Consider the following 13,852-nt stretch of genomic DNA (forward strand, 5'->3'; position numbering starts at 1 on the left):
AGCCCCTGGGCAGCCTGGTGCCCCTGGGGGGCTTTCAAGGGGCTGCTGGGGAAGGTTAGCAGTGAAGGTGGCGAAAGATGCCCTCTCCTCCTTGTCTCTCCTTCCTGCATCCATCACAGCCACACCTTCCCACCCGTGGGGAGAGCACCAGGCAGCAAGGTGGCACTGACCCCTAGCCCCTCAGACACCCTGGTGCGTTGGCAGGACATCTTACCTTTCCACAGCTGTGATTCAGAGGCAGTGCAGGGTTGGATCCAGGGCAGAATATCTGGAGCTGTGGTGCCCAGCTGTGGGGTGGGCTGAGCTCACAGGCTGGCTGTTTTTAATGATGTCCGTCACACTGCCAGTACGTTCCCAGGGCCCACCGCAGGCTGTGCTGCAGGAGGGGACCTGGCCAATGTGGAGCAAGGAGCCTTGTGTCTGTCTGGACGCCTATGCTGTACGGGCTGGTGCCACCCTGGGGCTGGAGAATGGGGTGAGAAACAATTGGCAACAAAATGGTAGAGACGTATGGGGAAAAACAGACCCAGGGAAAGAGTTTGAATATAGCTCAGTTGAATGACATATCAACAGGTCATGCCTCTGCCTGCTAACAACCAAAAAACCTTGGGGAAAAGTAGAATCAGATGGCTGATCATTTGGCTGGAAGAAATGTATGACACAATTTGGAGGCAGGATGGCTATGAAAGTGGTTACACGAATGGCCAGGGCACACTGCGAGTTCGGAGTTATTTCAACACACTGCAAGGAGATGATGGCCTGTGACAAAATCATTGGCCAAGCAGCCTGCAGACTCATGTCTTCTTTGTCAAGCAGCGATACAGCACGTGTCAAAAAAACAGTCTGCTGGTCTCAGGGAAAGTAAGCAACTCTGGGAAACTTGGCAAGTAGACTGGTCCCTTAAAGCAAACACCTGAAGGCTGGAAATACATCCCTACAGGAGTTGAAATAATTAGCAATGTAGGGACTTTGCATCTACCCCATCGACCTCACAGTAATGGCATGGCAGAAAGATGTAACGGACTGCTAAAACCACCGCTACACAAGGATGAATCTACTAATTCCTCTGAGCTGGGATCCTGTTAGCGGGAAGTTGCAAGTCAGCTAAAGAAGTGCAATCTCCATGGCAAGTCCCACAGATAAGGGGTTTGTGTCAGTAGCTACAAAGAGAAGTAAAGCCCCATTAAGTCCTGGAGTTGAGGTTGTGGTTCAACAGGTTGACTGTGCATTGCGAGTAGAGTTTTATTTTTGTACTTTACAGAAGTTATTTTATTGCACACACTTTGCACACAATTCACACCATACATTTCAAGCCGCCTGCGGGTGTCAAAGCTGCGCCACAATGCGATGGCAATAACGGAAGGGCTCGCAATGTGCCAGGATCTGAAGGTGTCTTTCCTATAGCCACTTCTTTCTGCACTCAAGCAAGTATTTCCAGGCCCCTGAGGCAGCAGAGGAAGTGGGGGGGCTGTAGAGAACCGGTACTAAATGCGGTTTTGTCTTGACATTGCTGCTGCAGAGCTGCCGCTGCCAAGGCGCATTGGGCAATGCCGCGCCGGCGCCCCCGGGAGCCGCCGACAAGGTAAACAACCTCGTGCACCTGCACGGGGGAAAAAGGGCGCAAAAAGGGCAGAAGGTCACCTCTAGGGAAACAACACGTCTGGCATGAACCGCACGTACTCATTTGCCACCTGCGCATGAGCAGGAGACCCCCAGATGCCCCCAGCCCATTTCTGGAAGGTTCCGAGAGGGCAGACTGCGCGTGACAGCTAATCTGCATGGGAAGTGAGGAAGCACCTCCCAGAGCCGGGGCAGGAACCTATAAAAACTGCAGACTGGGTGAAGGGGGGGGCTTGTTTGTGACGACTGAAGATTGGAGCGGAGTTAGCGGAACATGATCGGACTCAGAGTGGCGGGTGAAAAGGACCCACCTACTACCAGACGGGAGCCCCCCCCCCCCCCCCCCCACTGCCGAGACTTCCAAAGGAAGAGGACCAACGGGATGCTGCTGGATCCATGGGTGGTGATATCTTTTTCTCTCTCTCTCTCTCTTTTTCCCCTTTTTCTCTCTTTTTCCCTCTCTTTTGTTGAATCTGTTTGAAACGTGTGACACGGGACTTGTCTAGCTAGTTGATCCTATTTGACCACATGCCTTATCTTTGTGTTAATAAATCTTAAAACTGGTTGGCTGGTGTCGTTTCACCTTAATTCAGTCCAAAGGCATCATGAACTTTGTCGCTGGTCCCAAAGGGAGGGAGGTCGTCCTGAACGACTCCTTTCAGGCCGCGACACCTGAGAGGCCTGGTACTCATCGACTGAGAGCCATGTCTGAGTCTTTTCAAAAGTGCAAACATGAACATGTGTCTTGGTGGTGCAGCCAATCTGTTTTTGAAAGACACCAGACCCAGCAGGCGAAAGAATCCTATGTTTAAATACTGTCCCTCCTTTGGGCACTCTACAAAGGAAAGATTGTAAAAATGGATGTCTTGTTCATCCTTTGTAAGATTTTACTTCCAAAGGACCAAGGATAAGCTAGGTCTGCATGAAAATTTTTTCTTGGGGGGCTCTCCTGAAGTTGCTGTCAGTTTGACACATCACATTCTTCCACCAGAAGAGGTGGGGCGGACAGACCTGTGTATAATTCTGTAAAAAGAGAAGTGAATATGCTGCCTAAAACCTGTTGTGTGGGAATACTAGGCAGCTGTTGATCAACACTGTCATATTTGTCTTACAAAAAGGACAATTTCCAGGCCGGCGGGTGCAAAACCTGTCCCATCTTCCTTATGCTCTAGCATTTACCAGAATTAAATACTATCATTCACAACTCAAAATGGCAAGGACAAAGTCAAGAGATGCCATTCTTAGGCACCTGATGGATAAGAAGACAGAAAACTGTGCCAGAATATATAAGAGCAGCAATACCAAACATTATCACACCTTCTGATCGAAAGAATTGAGAGCTTGATTAGGAGATTTGGGGGTTTGGAAGTCACACTTGCCTGGATTCAGTATTCTAGCAGTATCTATGAATGATTTGCTGAAGAAAAACTCAATATGGACCTTAGAACCAAAACATCATGAAGCAATAAATGCTTTAAAAGATGAAAGATTTGCCTTCTCATCTGTGTGACCCACCCATCTTACACACCCATTTACACTACATATAGGTATAGCGGATAAGGGATGTCAAGAGGAATTATGGCAACAGGATGTGCAAAAGTAGAAAGGATTACTCCATTACCTTTGGCCTTGAATCCTTGCAAAGCTTTCAACAAAATTACACTGCCTTGGAGAAAGTGCTGTTAGCTACACAAGAAGGGCTGCTAACTACTGAGCCATTAACTCAAAAAAGGAAATCAAGTTATATGTGCTGATTCTTATCTAAAAAAACGTAACTCATAAGCCCTTAACCCTTAGGGGTAGTACAAAAAACTACTTTGGAGTGATGGGCTTTCTGCATACATTACCAGGTAAGAAGTGGTAGGACAAATGAAGGAAACACATTATCACAGAGGGTAGAACAAACTGGGATTACATCTATTGAGTGCCCTCCTGCCTGACACCTGACATGCCACCCTGAGACAGTGAGACAAGTGCACGGATGCGGGTCCCAAATGGGAGTGCCAAGCAAGTGATGAAACAAGTAAGAGGCGAAGCTGCTGCTCCAGCAGTAGTGACCAGAGAAGCTTCTGCAGGGGCAACGGATGGCTCAGCCCCACTGGTAGAGCTCACAGCTGTGGAGATGGCCCCAGAGCAAGGAGACCCTGGTGTCTCTATGGACTCCTATGCTGTATGGGCCAGTGCCACCTAGGAGCTGGAGAAGTGGGGGAAAAACAACTGGCAAGGAAATGGTAGAGATGTATGGAGAAATATAACAGTGGGGAAAGAGTTAGAATATAGCTCAGTTGAAGACCATATCCATAGGTCATGCTTCTGTCACCTTCCTTTTGCTCTTGTGCATTTAATTAAATATTAGCATAGTAATGGGGGAAAAAAAGGACACGCACTCCTCTTTACGGAGGAAGCAGCATTTGTGTGAGTTTAAATGAAAGCTGCCGAAAGAAAGAAGTCTCCAGCCACACGCGGCCGCCCCTGCCCCCACCCTCCCCCCAGCTCAAAATGGCGCCACGAGCGTCGCCGTCTCCCGCCTCCGTCCCCAGTGCGCACGCGCGCACCCTCCCCTCCCTCCCGCCGCGCTGCGGCGCATGCGCGGTGCCACTCCGCCGGGGAGTCCTGCGTGGCTCCATAACCGCGCGGGGCCGCGGAGCGCCAGCCGGGGTGGGGGATGTCGGTGGAGCCGGAGCGACCGGAGTCGGCGGGCGATGGCGGTGGGTGTTCGCTTCCTTGATAACAACCCAGCGCGGCCTGAACCGGGCGGGGAGAGGGGTGGCTGAGGGTCGCGAGAGTCCGGGGGGGGGGGGCGCGCGCTTTCCGCCATTTTGGGAGCGGTGAGCTGCGCATGCGGACGGGGCGGGGGGGCATCGGCCGTGGCGTTTGGTGCGGTTGTGGTTGTTTTTTGCCTGCGGGATGTCACCTGAACTCGCCATCAGAGGGCGGCTGGGGGGTGCTGCAGCAAGTAACTGTTGATTACGTGGTTCTTAAAGCCGTTGAAGAATTACAGTGTCAGTGCTTAAACGCAAACCCTGCAGGTTGCATCCTTTGGGATCTCGCGAGGCAGCTGCAGGGGTCCTCAGTCAGCTTGTGTGAAAGTGCGGCTTGTCCAAACAGGTGGATGAGATGACTAATTGAATTTCTGTGTTCCTTTCATCTTGCTCCAAGTATTAGCAGTAAAAGGGATGAGGAAGTGAACTTAATTGCATCCACTGAGGGGAGGTATGCAGAACTGCCCTTAGGGAGGATTACACAAAGAGGGGAGGAGGGACTTTTTTTTTTTTTTTAAACCACAGTTAATATTTACAGCTCAGTTTTCTGTTTTTGTCTGTGTCTTGGAGTTTACGTTGTGTTTTTCCAGATCCTTTTTCAGCATGGTAGTTAGAAGTTTGATGGCTTAAGATAGTGGAGTCTAGTGAAGACAGTGCTGGGATGTGAAGGCCAAATTTCTCTTCCTTGATGCTTCGTTGACTTATTGCATTACCAAGTCACTTTCTCACTTTCTGTGTTTTGTTGCCTCACCTCTCTAGTATCTCATCCTTTTTACGTTTAAATTCTCAGCTAATAGGGAGTGAACTCTGCAACATGTGTATCGTTTCTGTAGAGACCCCATTTCAGCAGTGAATGCTAGGCACTTCTAGAATGCAAGTAAATGGTAACATGTTTTATCCTGTGCCTGGTGATGAGGGTTGCAGTATGGCATAGACTTCAGAGATCCAGATGGCATAGCTGCAGAGACTAGTGATATATGCCAGCTGTTATGTGTGTGTGAAAAAGTTGAAGAGATGGAGGTGCTATATCTTGTAGCTGTGGGATAGTGCCATGCTATGTATTAACTTGTGTTAACTTGTATGTATTAACCTGTAGGTTTAAGAAAATCAATTGCTTTTGGTGTTTTCAAAACAGTGTTAATACTCTCTTTTTCTGTCCTCAGGGTCAGATGTTTTTGAAATTGTTCTTCCAATCACTATCTGTGTGCTGAGCGATGATGATTTTCTCCACGATGACAGTGATGAGCGGGCAACGTTGTTTCCTGAGCTGAAGGAAAAGGATGAGCAGGAGGCTAACTTAGATAATAGCAGTTTCTTAAAAAGTAGTGTGACGCCTTCAAGTGAAAACAATAGTTTAAGGAGTTGGGAAGAAAAGACTCCTTCAAATAAGGTTGTTCATATGAAATACTTTGAAGAAAAATGGGTTGCCAGCACTGTGTGTGACAAATCAAAATCAACATTATCTTCTGTAGGTGATCAGTGTGATCTAAGCAAGGATAAATACAATCAAAATGATGTATTGCCTACATCAACTTGCAAAACAGACCCTGCAGAGATGAATGAAACCAGTGACAGCCAGGAATGTGATGATGATAGTTTCCACAAGATTCCTCTTCTCCTCTCCTCTGCTGGCAGTGGGGGCAGAGATGAGACCATCAATACAGAAGGAGAGTTGACATTAGCAACAACATCCAGAAATGAAGAAGAACTTGCCAGTGATGCAAGCATTCTTTCTGATGGCAGTCGAGAGAAACAACCGGAAATCCACACAGAGGTGGAGACAACTGTTGAAACAGAAGGTAATTTGTTATAACAATAATATGAGTGCAAGAGTTAAAGAAATCTCAATAGATTTCAAGTTTGAAGTAGGTAGGAAAGTTTATAGAAACGACGCCAAAAATGTTTACGTTAGCATAAGCCTTCCAACCTAAGCTAAGATCAGATGCAGCAGAAAGTGAATACTGGCTGGAGTGTGTTGAATTCATTCATAGATCCCCGTGAGAAAATAGTGAAACCTCAATAAATTGGTTCTATTTCATTCTACTGCAGCTTGACAAAGGGCTGCTTTTCATGAGGGAAGAGGATCTGAAAACAAAAAACCTTGGGGTAAAGGTATTTCTCTAGCAGGTAGAAATATTAGGGAGAGAAAAGCAACAGGAAGTTGCACTTATCAACGTAAGCAGAGACTGGGAGGGACATAATTTGGATTTAGACCCCACCGTTCCCTGTAGCAGATAAAGTCCTTCAGAAAGGATGGGGTAGGGTAGAAGCATACCAGGAGTACTTTCTCTTTTAACAGACAGATGATAGCAAATTGAGCATCATGCCTCTGAGATGACTAAGCTTACTGCAGAGGCTCCATTCTTCAGATGGCAAAGTTCCTCAGTAATGCCCTGATCGGAATTCTGGCATAAAGCTGTTTCATGAAAGCTTCAAGGGATTTTTTGTGTCCTGTGAAATTCAGAGCTCTGAGCAAAAGAAGGAAGTGGGCAGAAGGAAGCTTGTAATTAGGATTTCTTTTCTTAAAACATTATTTAAAGGATGGGTGGGTGGGGTATAGAGGAAAGAAGTGACCAGAGAAAAAGAAATGGAGACAGGAAAATACTAAGTAAGCAAAAGTGAAGAGCAAAGAAGCACACAGTAGACAGTTTGGGAGTATTACTACGGACTAATCGTGAACATTGATTAATGTATGAAATCTCATTCATGTGACTTGTTTTTTTCTAGATACTGATTCTTCAAAGAATGGAAATAACAAAGTTGACAGAACAAGAAAGGGAAGCAAATTTGAACATGAAACTTGGAGTTCTCTTTTGGAGCATGACTTGAGAGAAGAACTGAAGCTTACCCTTAGTAGTTCTGCTCCAGTTATTAATGGATTTTCCCCTAATTCAGAAGAATTGTTAAAAGATGTAGGGAATATGGAAATGAATGTTTTCCTTTGTGCTGAATCAAATGCTCCCGAAGAGCATATTTATCAGTCATTAACTCCATTTTCTAAAAAAATGGATCAGCAACAAAATGCGATTTCTCCTCATGCAAGCCCAGAAGAATTACGAGATGAGCAAGAAGGTTTATCATGGCTAAGTAACAGTGTGAGCATCAAACCTCTTTCTAAGGGATCTTGTTCTATAAATAAGCATGAAAAGTTAAATTTGAAATGCAGGTTCTGTAGTTCTGTGTATAAGTGTACTACACTTCTAAAGAAGCATGTTTATTCAGCTCACAAAGATAAAAGAAAATATAAATGCTGCTTTTGTAAACGAACCTTCTTCTTTTCTGGCAACCTTAAAAATCACCTTAAGTTTCATAAGAAAATTACCAGGTTGCAAAAGGCAAGGAAAAATAGAATGAATGCTCGAAAAAGAAGGCAGAGAAGAACTGAAGAGAGAAAATCTGAAATCAAGAAAAAGGAAAGTAAATATGAGAAGTTTTTCATCAAAATTGAAAGGGACTTTACTCCTGTGGGTGTTCCTGTTATTTTTTCCTGCAAAATTTGTTTCTTTGCTTCATCAAGTCCTAGGATTTTTATCCATCACATGAAGGGGCATAAAGAGAGACCACCTTACCAGTGTCCTCAGTGTGATTATTCCTGCATTAACTTATCCTATATGTTAAATCACATGTACTGGCATGCTGGGTATAAGCTGTATAAGTGCAGGTTCTGCACCTTTTTTTCTCTGTATTTTGCAAGCATGGTAAGGCATAGCTATACCCATACAGGAGCTAAGCCATATACCTGCGAGTTCTGCCAGTCAGCATTCACAAGCACCAGTGGATTAAAGAGACACAGAAAATCACATGCTGGCAAGGAAGCATGCCAAGGGCAGCAATTCGTTGAATTTGTAAGTGGAAGAAAGAGAACCCGAAGACCTTTAAAGAGTTATGCATGTGATGAGTGTAACATAGTGTTTTATACTAGAGGACATCTCAGCTTTCATAAGAAATTTCATGAACAGACTAATGGTTATATGGATCAGAGTAATGAATACCGTGAGAGCAAAATATGTGAAGTTGACAGTAATTCCCGGGACTGTGTTTCTCTGTCTCTTTCAGAGAAAGACAATGATCATCCCACTGGGGGAATGTGCAAAATGCTGGTTTCAGAATTGGACTTTAGGCAGGCAGGTGATATGTGGGACAATAAGAAAATGTGCTTTGGAGAGAAATTCCCTGAAAACAGCTATGGAAGCAACAGTTTGCCTGCTACTGAGAACGGATCGGAAGTTTTTCCGGAGTCATACACAGCAGACACTGTGATTTGCAAAGAGGAACCTCTCTTCAGCCCTGAGGCCACTCATTCAAAAGTTCAAGATGATAATGAAGATGATACATACCATAAATTTGTGGAGAACTTTAAGGATACATGGCCTTCCAGTTTGTCTTCATTCAAAATGTACAAGTGTAAACGGTGTGATTATGCTACTGCTGCTTATAGCAACCTTAAGCTGCACCTAAGAATACACAGACATGAAAGACCATTTGAGTGTAAAGAATGCAGTAAGACATTTAGAACTTCAAGCCATTTGCAGAGACACAGCCGTCTTCATGTAAAGAATCAATTTGAGTTTGGCCATTGCCTGTGTGTAGATAGCCGTTTAGAGGATCTTGAATTGCATCATGAAAGGCATGTAGCTATATGTCCTGAAAGAGATTTTGGCTCTTCAGGAGGTTTAAGCAGTGTCCATTCCTTGCTTTGTTTGGAAGCACGTGCAGAACAGCCAGAAGTCCAGAGGAGCAAAGAAAGTGATTTGACAGCACAGAGTCAACCACAGTTCTATCAGTGTGCCGAGTGTGAGTATACTACTTACATTTTAAGCAACCTTAAGCTACACATAAGAACTCATACAGGTGAGAAACCTTACAGCTGCAGTGTTTGTCAAAAGAACTTCCGTACTTCCAGTCACCTGAAACGACATGGGGTCGTGCATTTTAATGCAGAGCATCTCAAATGCAGGAACTGTGACTATTCAACAGACAAATGGCTATCCTTGAAACAACATCTGGCTTCACACTCTGATAAGGAAATCTCATCTACTGGCAGTCTCTATGAACAAAAGGCACTACCTGTCAAAACGTACACGTGTGAAGAGTGTGGCTATACCACAGTCCACCATGGAAACTTTAAGCAGCACTTGAGAATTCATACAGGGGAGAAGCCATTCAAGTGTAGTCAGTGTACTATTTCTTTCCGCACATCTAGCCATCTGAAGCGCCACTTGCTAACTCATCTAAAGTTACACTGTAAAAGGTGTGAATTTTCTACAATAGATAGATATGCTATGCAAAAGCATGTAAAAACACATAAGGATAAAAAAGTGTACAAGTGTAAAAAGTGCAATGTCACATTTTCTACCAGAAAGCTCCTGGAAAAGCATAAACAGCAACATTTAAGAGCCGGAACATAAACATGGATTTTGCAAGCTGGGTCTCGGTTCTGGAGAACTTTGCATGTTTTGAATTTATTCATTGTTGTGCATTTATCCCCTGTCCCCAGAATGATGGCTGGTGGCGTTTTGGTCCAGAGAATGAAATCAAGATTGTCTTGCTCTGGTTCTTCTGAGAGCTTCTGTTCCAGCAAAGGTTGTGCTAAAAAAGTTCCTGGAGGCACATTTTCATGTTAGAGCAATTTTTCTGTTCTCTGAGGTCAGAGCCATGATTTACCCTATGCTTATCAGTTGAAACACCCTCAGAAAAGGGTGATCTTATTCTGTGTCACTTTTTTTTTTGGTAGGTAAACTGGACTCTTGTTTAGCCGAAAGAATGTTTAAAAGGAGAGGAGTGTATGTTATATTGCAAAGTAATAACTTTTGAATGAAAAATTGTCAGTGTGGTTGGAGGCTTAATGCTACCTCCCATCTGCTAAAACTTACATTCCCTCCTGCAAGGTTCTTTTGCAAAAACTGCAAGAAAACAAAACAGAAGGTATTTCACAGTATTACAGAAACAAAGATTCATGTAATCACTAGATAACTGGGATATGAAAGTCTTTTATGTATGTATATGTATATATAAAAAGGTTGTTAGACACTTAATCTTGTCTGTAAATACCTTTGATAATTATTTGAGTAGTCTGACAAAAATGGTAATGTTGCCCATTAACCAGATCTTTGAAGATACTGAGAAACCTCAAATCCATCTTCATGAAATTTATGTAGATGCCTAATATTAATCTAGTATGAAATGCCTTATCCTTTCTCGGGCTGGTAAATGTAGTTACTGTGCTCTTTGGGGAAAAAAAACATAGCATCTATTTTAAGAAACTATCTCCATTAACTTAGCCACTTCCTTACGTATTGCAAATACTGCCTGGCTTACATTGAAAACTTTAGAAATATCTTGAACTGTCAGACTTATTTTTCTTAATTTAAGAGCTTTACGGTGCCTCTGCAATGACATGCATAATGACATATACCACACTGCAGCTGTTTTATAATAGAAATACAGTATGGTGAAGAATGAGAGAGATGGATGTTTCTTCCACTTTGTAGTCAAGCTTGTTTTGAGTTATACAGTGCTGGAGAGTATGGAAACCACTAACTATATGTTCAATGATACTTGTAACAGCAGTGTTACCGTCTTGTGGGGGGAAAAAAAGAAAATGGTAAAGGATTGATTCTAATTATCCTTTAATGTTATAGTTCGATCCATGAAACAGCAAAGTAAGCCTGTAGCTTAATTTAGAGAATGTTAACGTGAACTATTGCTGCTATATTACTGCTCTGAAATTTATGCTTTTCTTTGTTAATATAGATGCTACCTTGCTCTTTGGCAATGTAGAAAAGCAGCTTTCCAGAAGAGTGGACTGATACTTATCAATAGATGCATCTATTTAAGGCCATATCAAAAAAGGAATTTAAATGATCTAGTTCTTCTTGATTTCAGTAGAATCAAGCAGTTAAATGTCGGTGACCGTGAACCTTGGTGATGTTGCAGATATTTTTATTATAAGCTGGGAAGTCACCATTTGGAAATGAAAGAAGGAAGATTGAGGTCTTAAAATGACTGTGCTAACAACTGGATACAGTTGTGCGAAAGTATGTTATCTTAATATGAATGAGGCAAAGCATTTCTGGGAAATATTAATACTATTATACAGTCATGGATAACTTACCTGGATATCGCTACAACTCTGATTGCATATTTAAAGAAAATTCAAAAGCACAGATGAAGAGATACAAAAATGATTACAGGAATTGAAAGCCTGTATATCAGATGAAACTAGGAAAACTAAATCTGATAGAGCGTAATTATCTGTTTATAAGTATGTTTTAAATAATGGAGAAGAGAGGAGTTCAGTGTAAGGGATAAATATACTGTGAATTAAATCAGACAGGAAATAAAGCAAACTCGTAAACACTGGAAGTTTCTTTTAGTAGCAAGTAAGGAGAACAGAAGACATCCTCAGATGAAGCCTGGTAAATTTGTTTAAAAAAAAAAAAAACTCTTTCAGGTGGCTGCCTCTAATTAAAAAGTACTCATGAGAGGTTCCCGTCTGTCCTTAGCTCCTTCGTAATGCAAATGCATGGTCCTTCATGGAATTAGAAGTGGTTCTCAGTCTGCCAAATCAGAGAGATTTAAACCTAAATGCATATCCTGCTTAAAATAAGGACATTGACTATTTCTGATTTTTATTTTTTTCTAATTAAAGGTGTAATATTTTTGTGCTTGCAGAGTTTTAACAAGAAGCAAAGTCTTTCCTAAATCATACTGCAAAGTCTTTTACTTGAACCAAAACACTTGCTTGTTTTTTCTATTTCTTTATTAACAAAACAGTAAAATGCAATAGCAAATCACATTAGTGACAAACTCCTTGAGCAAATATATTGAGATCACTTTATCTGCTATGTGTCTTCTAAATAAGTGAATAATAAAGTTAAACTTGGGGTGAAGTAAGTGAATATAGGTGAGTTAGACCATACTGCAATATCAGTAACTAGTTTAGCACATGGAAGGAAATATGACAATGCTTTTTTTTTTTTCTTTTTTTTTAAACTTGAAAAGTAAAAGCTGTCCCATGCTGTCTTCCTCAATCTCAGTTCAGTGCCCTGAGGGCAGAGAAAACTAGTAATAAAGCTTTCAGTTGGGCTTTTAAAATCGTGGTAAACTGAGAGAAGAAAATACACAGAAAAGTGTGCTTTTAAAAGAAAAATACATCCGGAGGAGTCTTTGTGGGCCAGATAATTTATGCTGCTTTTTGTAGCAGAGGCATTTTGATACATGGAGATAAGAAATAATTTATGCTGCTTTTTGTAGCAGAGGCATTTTGATACATGGAGATAAGAAATGTGCATTCCTCAACTCTCCCCACACTTTCTAGAAAAGGTGAGGGTGGGTTTTTTTTGTGTAACAAAAAGCTTTCACTATCCAGCTTTAAAGGCATGAGTAGTGTTAAGGAAGCCTTGGACTGTGTTAGATGGAGAGAAACGTGCAGGAGGGAGGGGAGAAGGAAGCTTGCTGCCCAGCTGGCTCTCCCCTATTAAGGACTCGGACAGGGGCTGGAGCAGTTCAAATAAGCTCATTTTGTTCCCATAACTAGGCTCACTTGCTGAGGGCTCTGCAGCCTTTCAGCCTAAGGAGATCTTGACCCAGCTGACAAAACTGCTGCTTAGAGGCAAGAATCCAGATCATGCACGTAATAGGGGCATCAAAAGGAGATAGCGTGAGTCTGTTCTGAAGCTTGGCCTGACTTCTGCAGGGTTTAGGGCTGAAAGCCCAGCTGCTGTTTCTTTTAATCGCAGAAACAGTTGCAGGAAGAGTGGATTAGACAATGTGAACAAATAAATTAGGATGGGAAGCACACTAGCAGCTTGGTGCATTAGTCCCCAGTGGGGAACTCCAGCTTCAATTTTGAGTTGGGGGGGGGGGGGGAATTGATTACTGAAGTGGAAAATCAGAAACCTTACATAAACTGTAAGGCAGTTTTACTGTAAAAAACACGATACACAAAAGAGTCTGAAAAACAATGACAACAGAAAAGAGATGTGAAATCTGGATGTCACTGCTCCAATTTTCACTTGAGTGGCATTGTGTAAATATGGATGTATGATTTTTTTTTCAAATTAATTTAGCAAAACACGCTGTAAAAGTTACACTGGTGAAATCTGCTCTTCTGTCTCCTCCTTTCCCCATTTTTGTCGGTTTAGGAATCTGGCAGAGCTTAATGAATAGTTAGTTTATCCTTTAAGATGAGCTGCCTTTCCTGTGTGCTGCCTCAGAGAGCAGAGAAGAAAAAGATGACCCACAAGTATTAAAAAACAAACAAAAAAAACCCCAAGCATTTTCTCTGCGTGCGGTTTTGTTCAGCCCCCTCGAACAAATCCCCGGGCGGCCCCGCCCCCTCCGCTTGGCCCCGCCCCCGAGCCCTGCCCAGGCAGCGTGGCCGCCCTGAGCTTGGCGCCTGCGCGGATCCCCGAGCCCCGCGTCCTCCCCGCTGCGCGTGCGCGAACGGAGGCGTCCCCGCCCCCCGC

General features: G+C 43.1%; 1 protein-coding gene across 1 annotated transcript; it reads left to right on the forward strand.

Moving 5' to 3' along the window:
• Window positions 1-4,194: 4,194 nt before the first annotated feature.
• LOC112979541 (zinc finger protein 271-like) lies at window positions 4,195-10,417 on the forward strand. Its single transcript, XM_026093831.2, has 3 exons — window positions 4,195-4,328; window positions 5,546-6,181; window positions 7,110-10,417. The coding sequence occupies exons 1-3, from the start codon at window positions 4,286-4,288 to the stop codon at window positions 9,788-9,790; spliced, it is 3,360 nt and encodes a 1,119-aa protein (XP_025949616.2). The 5' UTR covers window positions 4,195-4,285; the 3' UTR covers window positions 9,791-10,417.
• The last annotated feature ends 3,435 nt before the right edge of the window (window positions 10,418-13,852 follow it).

This window comes from Dromaius novaehollandiae, chromosome 3 (genome assembly GCF_036370855.1).
Source record: "Dromaius novaehollandiae isolate bDroNov1 chromosome 3, bDroNov1.hap1, whole genome shotgun sequence".
Lineage (NCBI taxonomy): Eukaryota > Metazoa > Chordata > Aves > Casuariiformes > Dromaiidae > Dromaius > Dromaius novaehollandiae.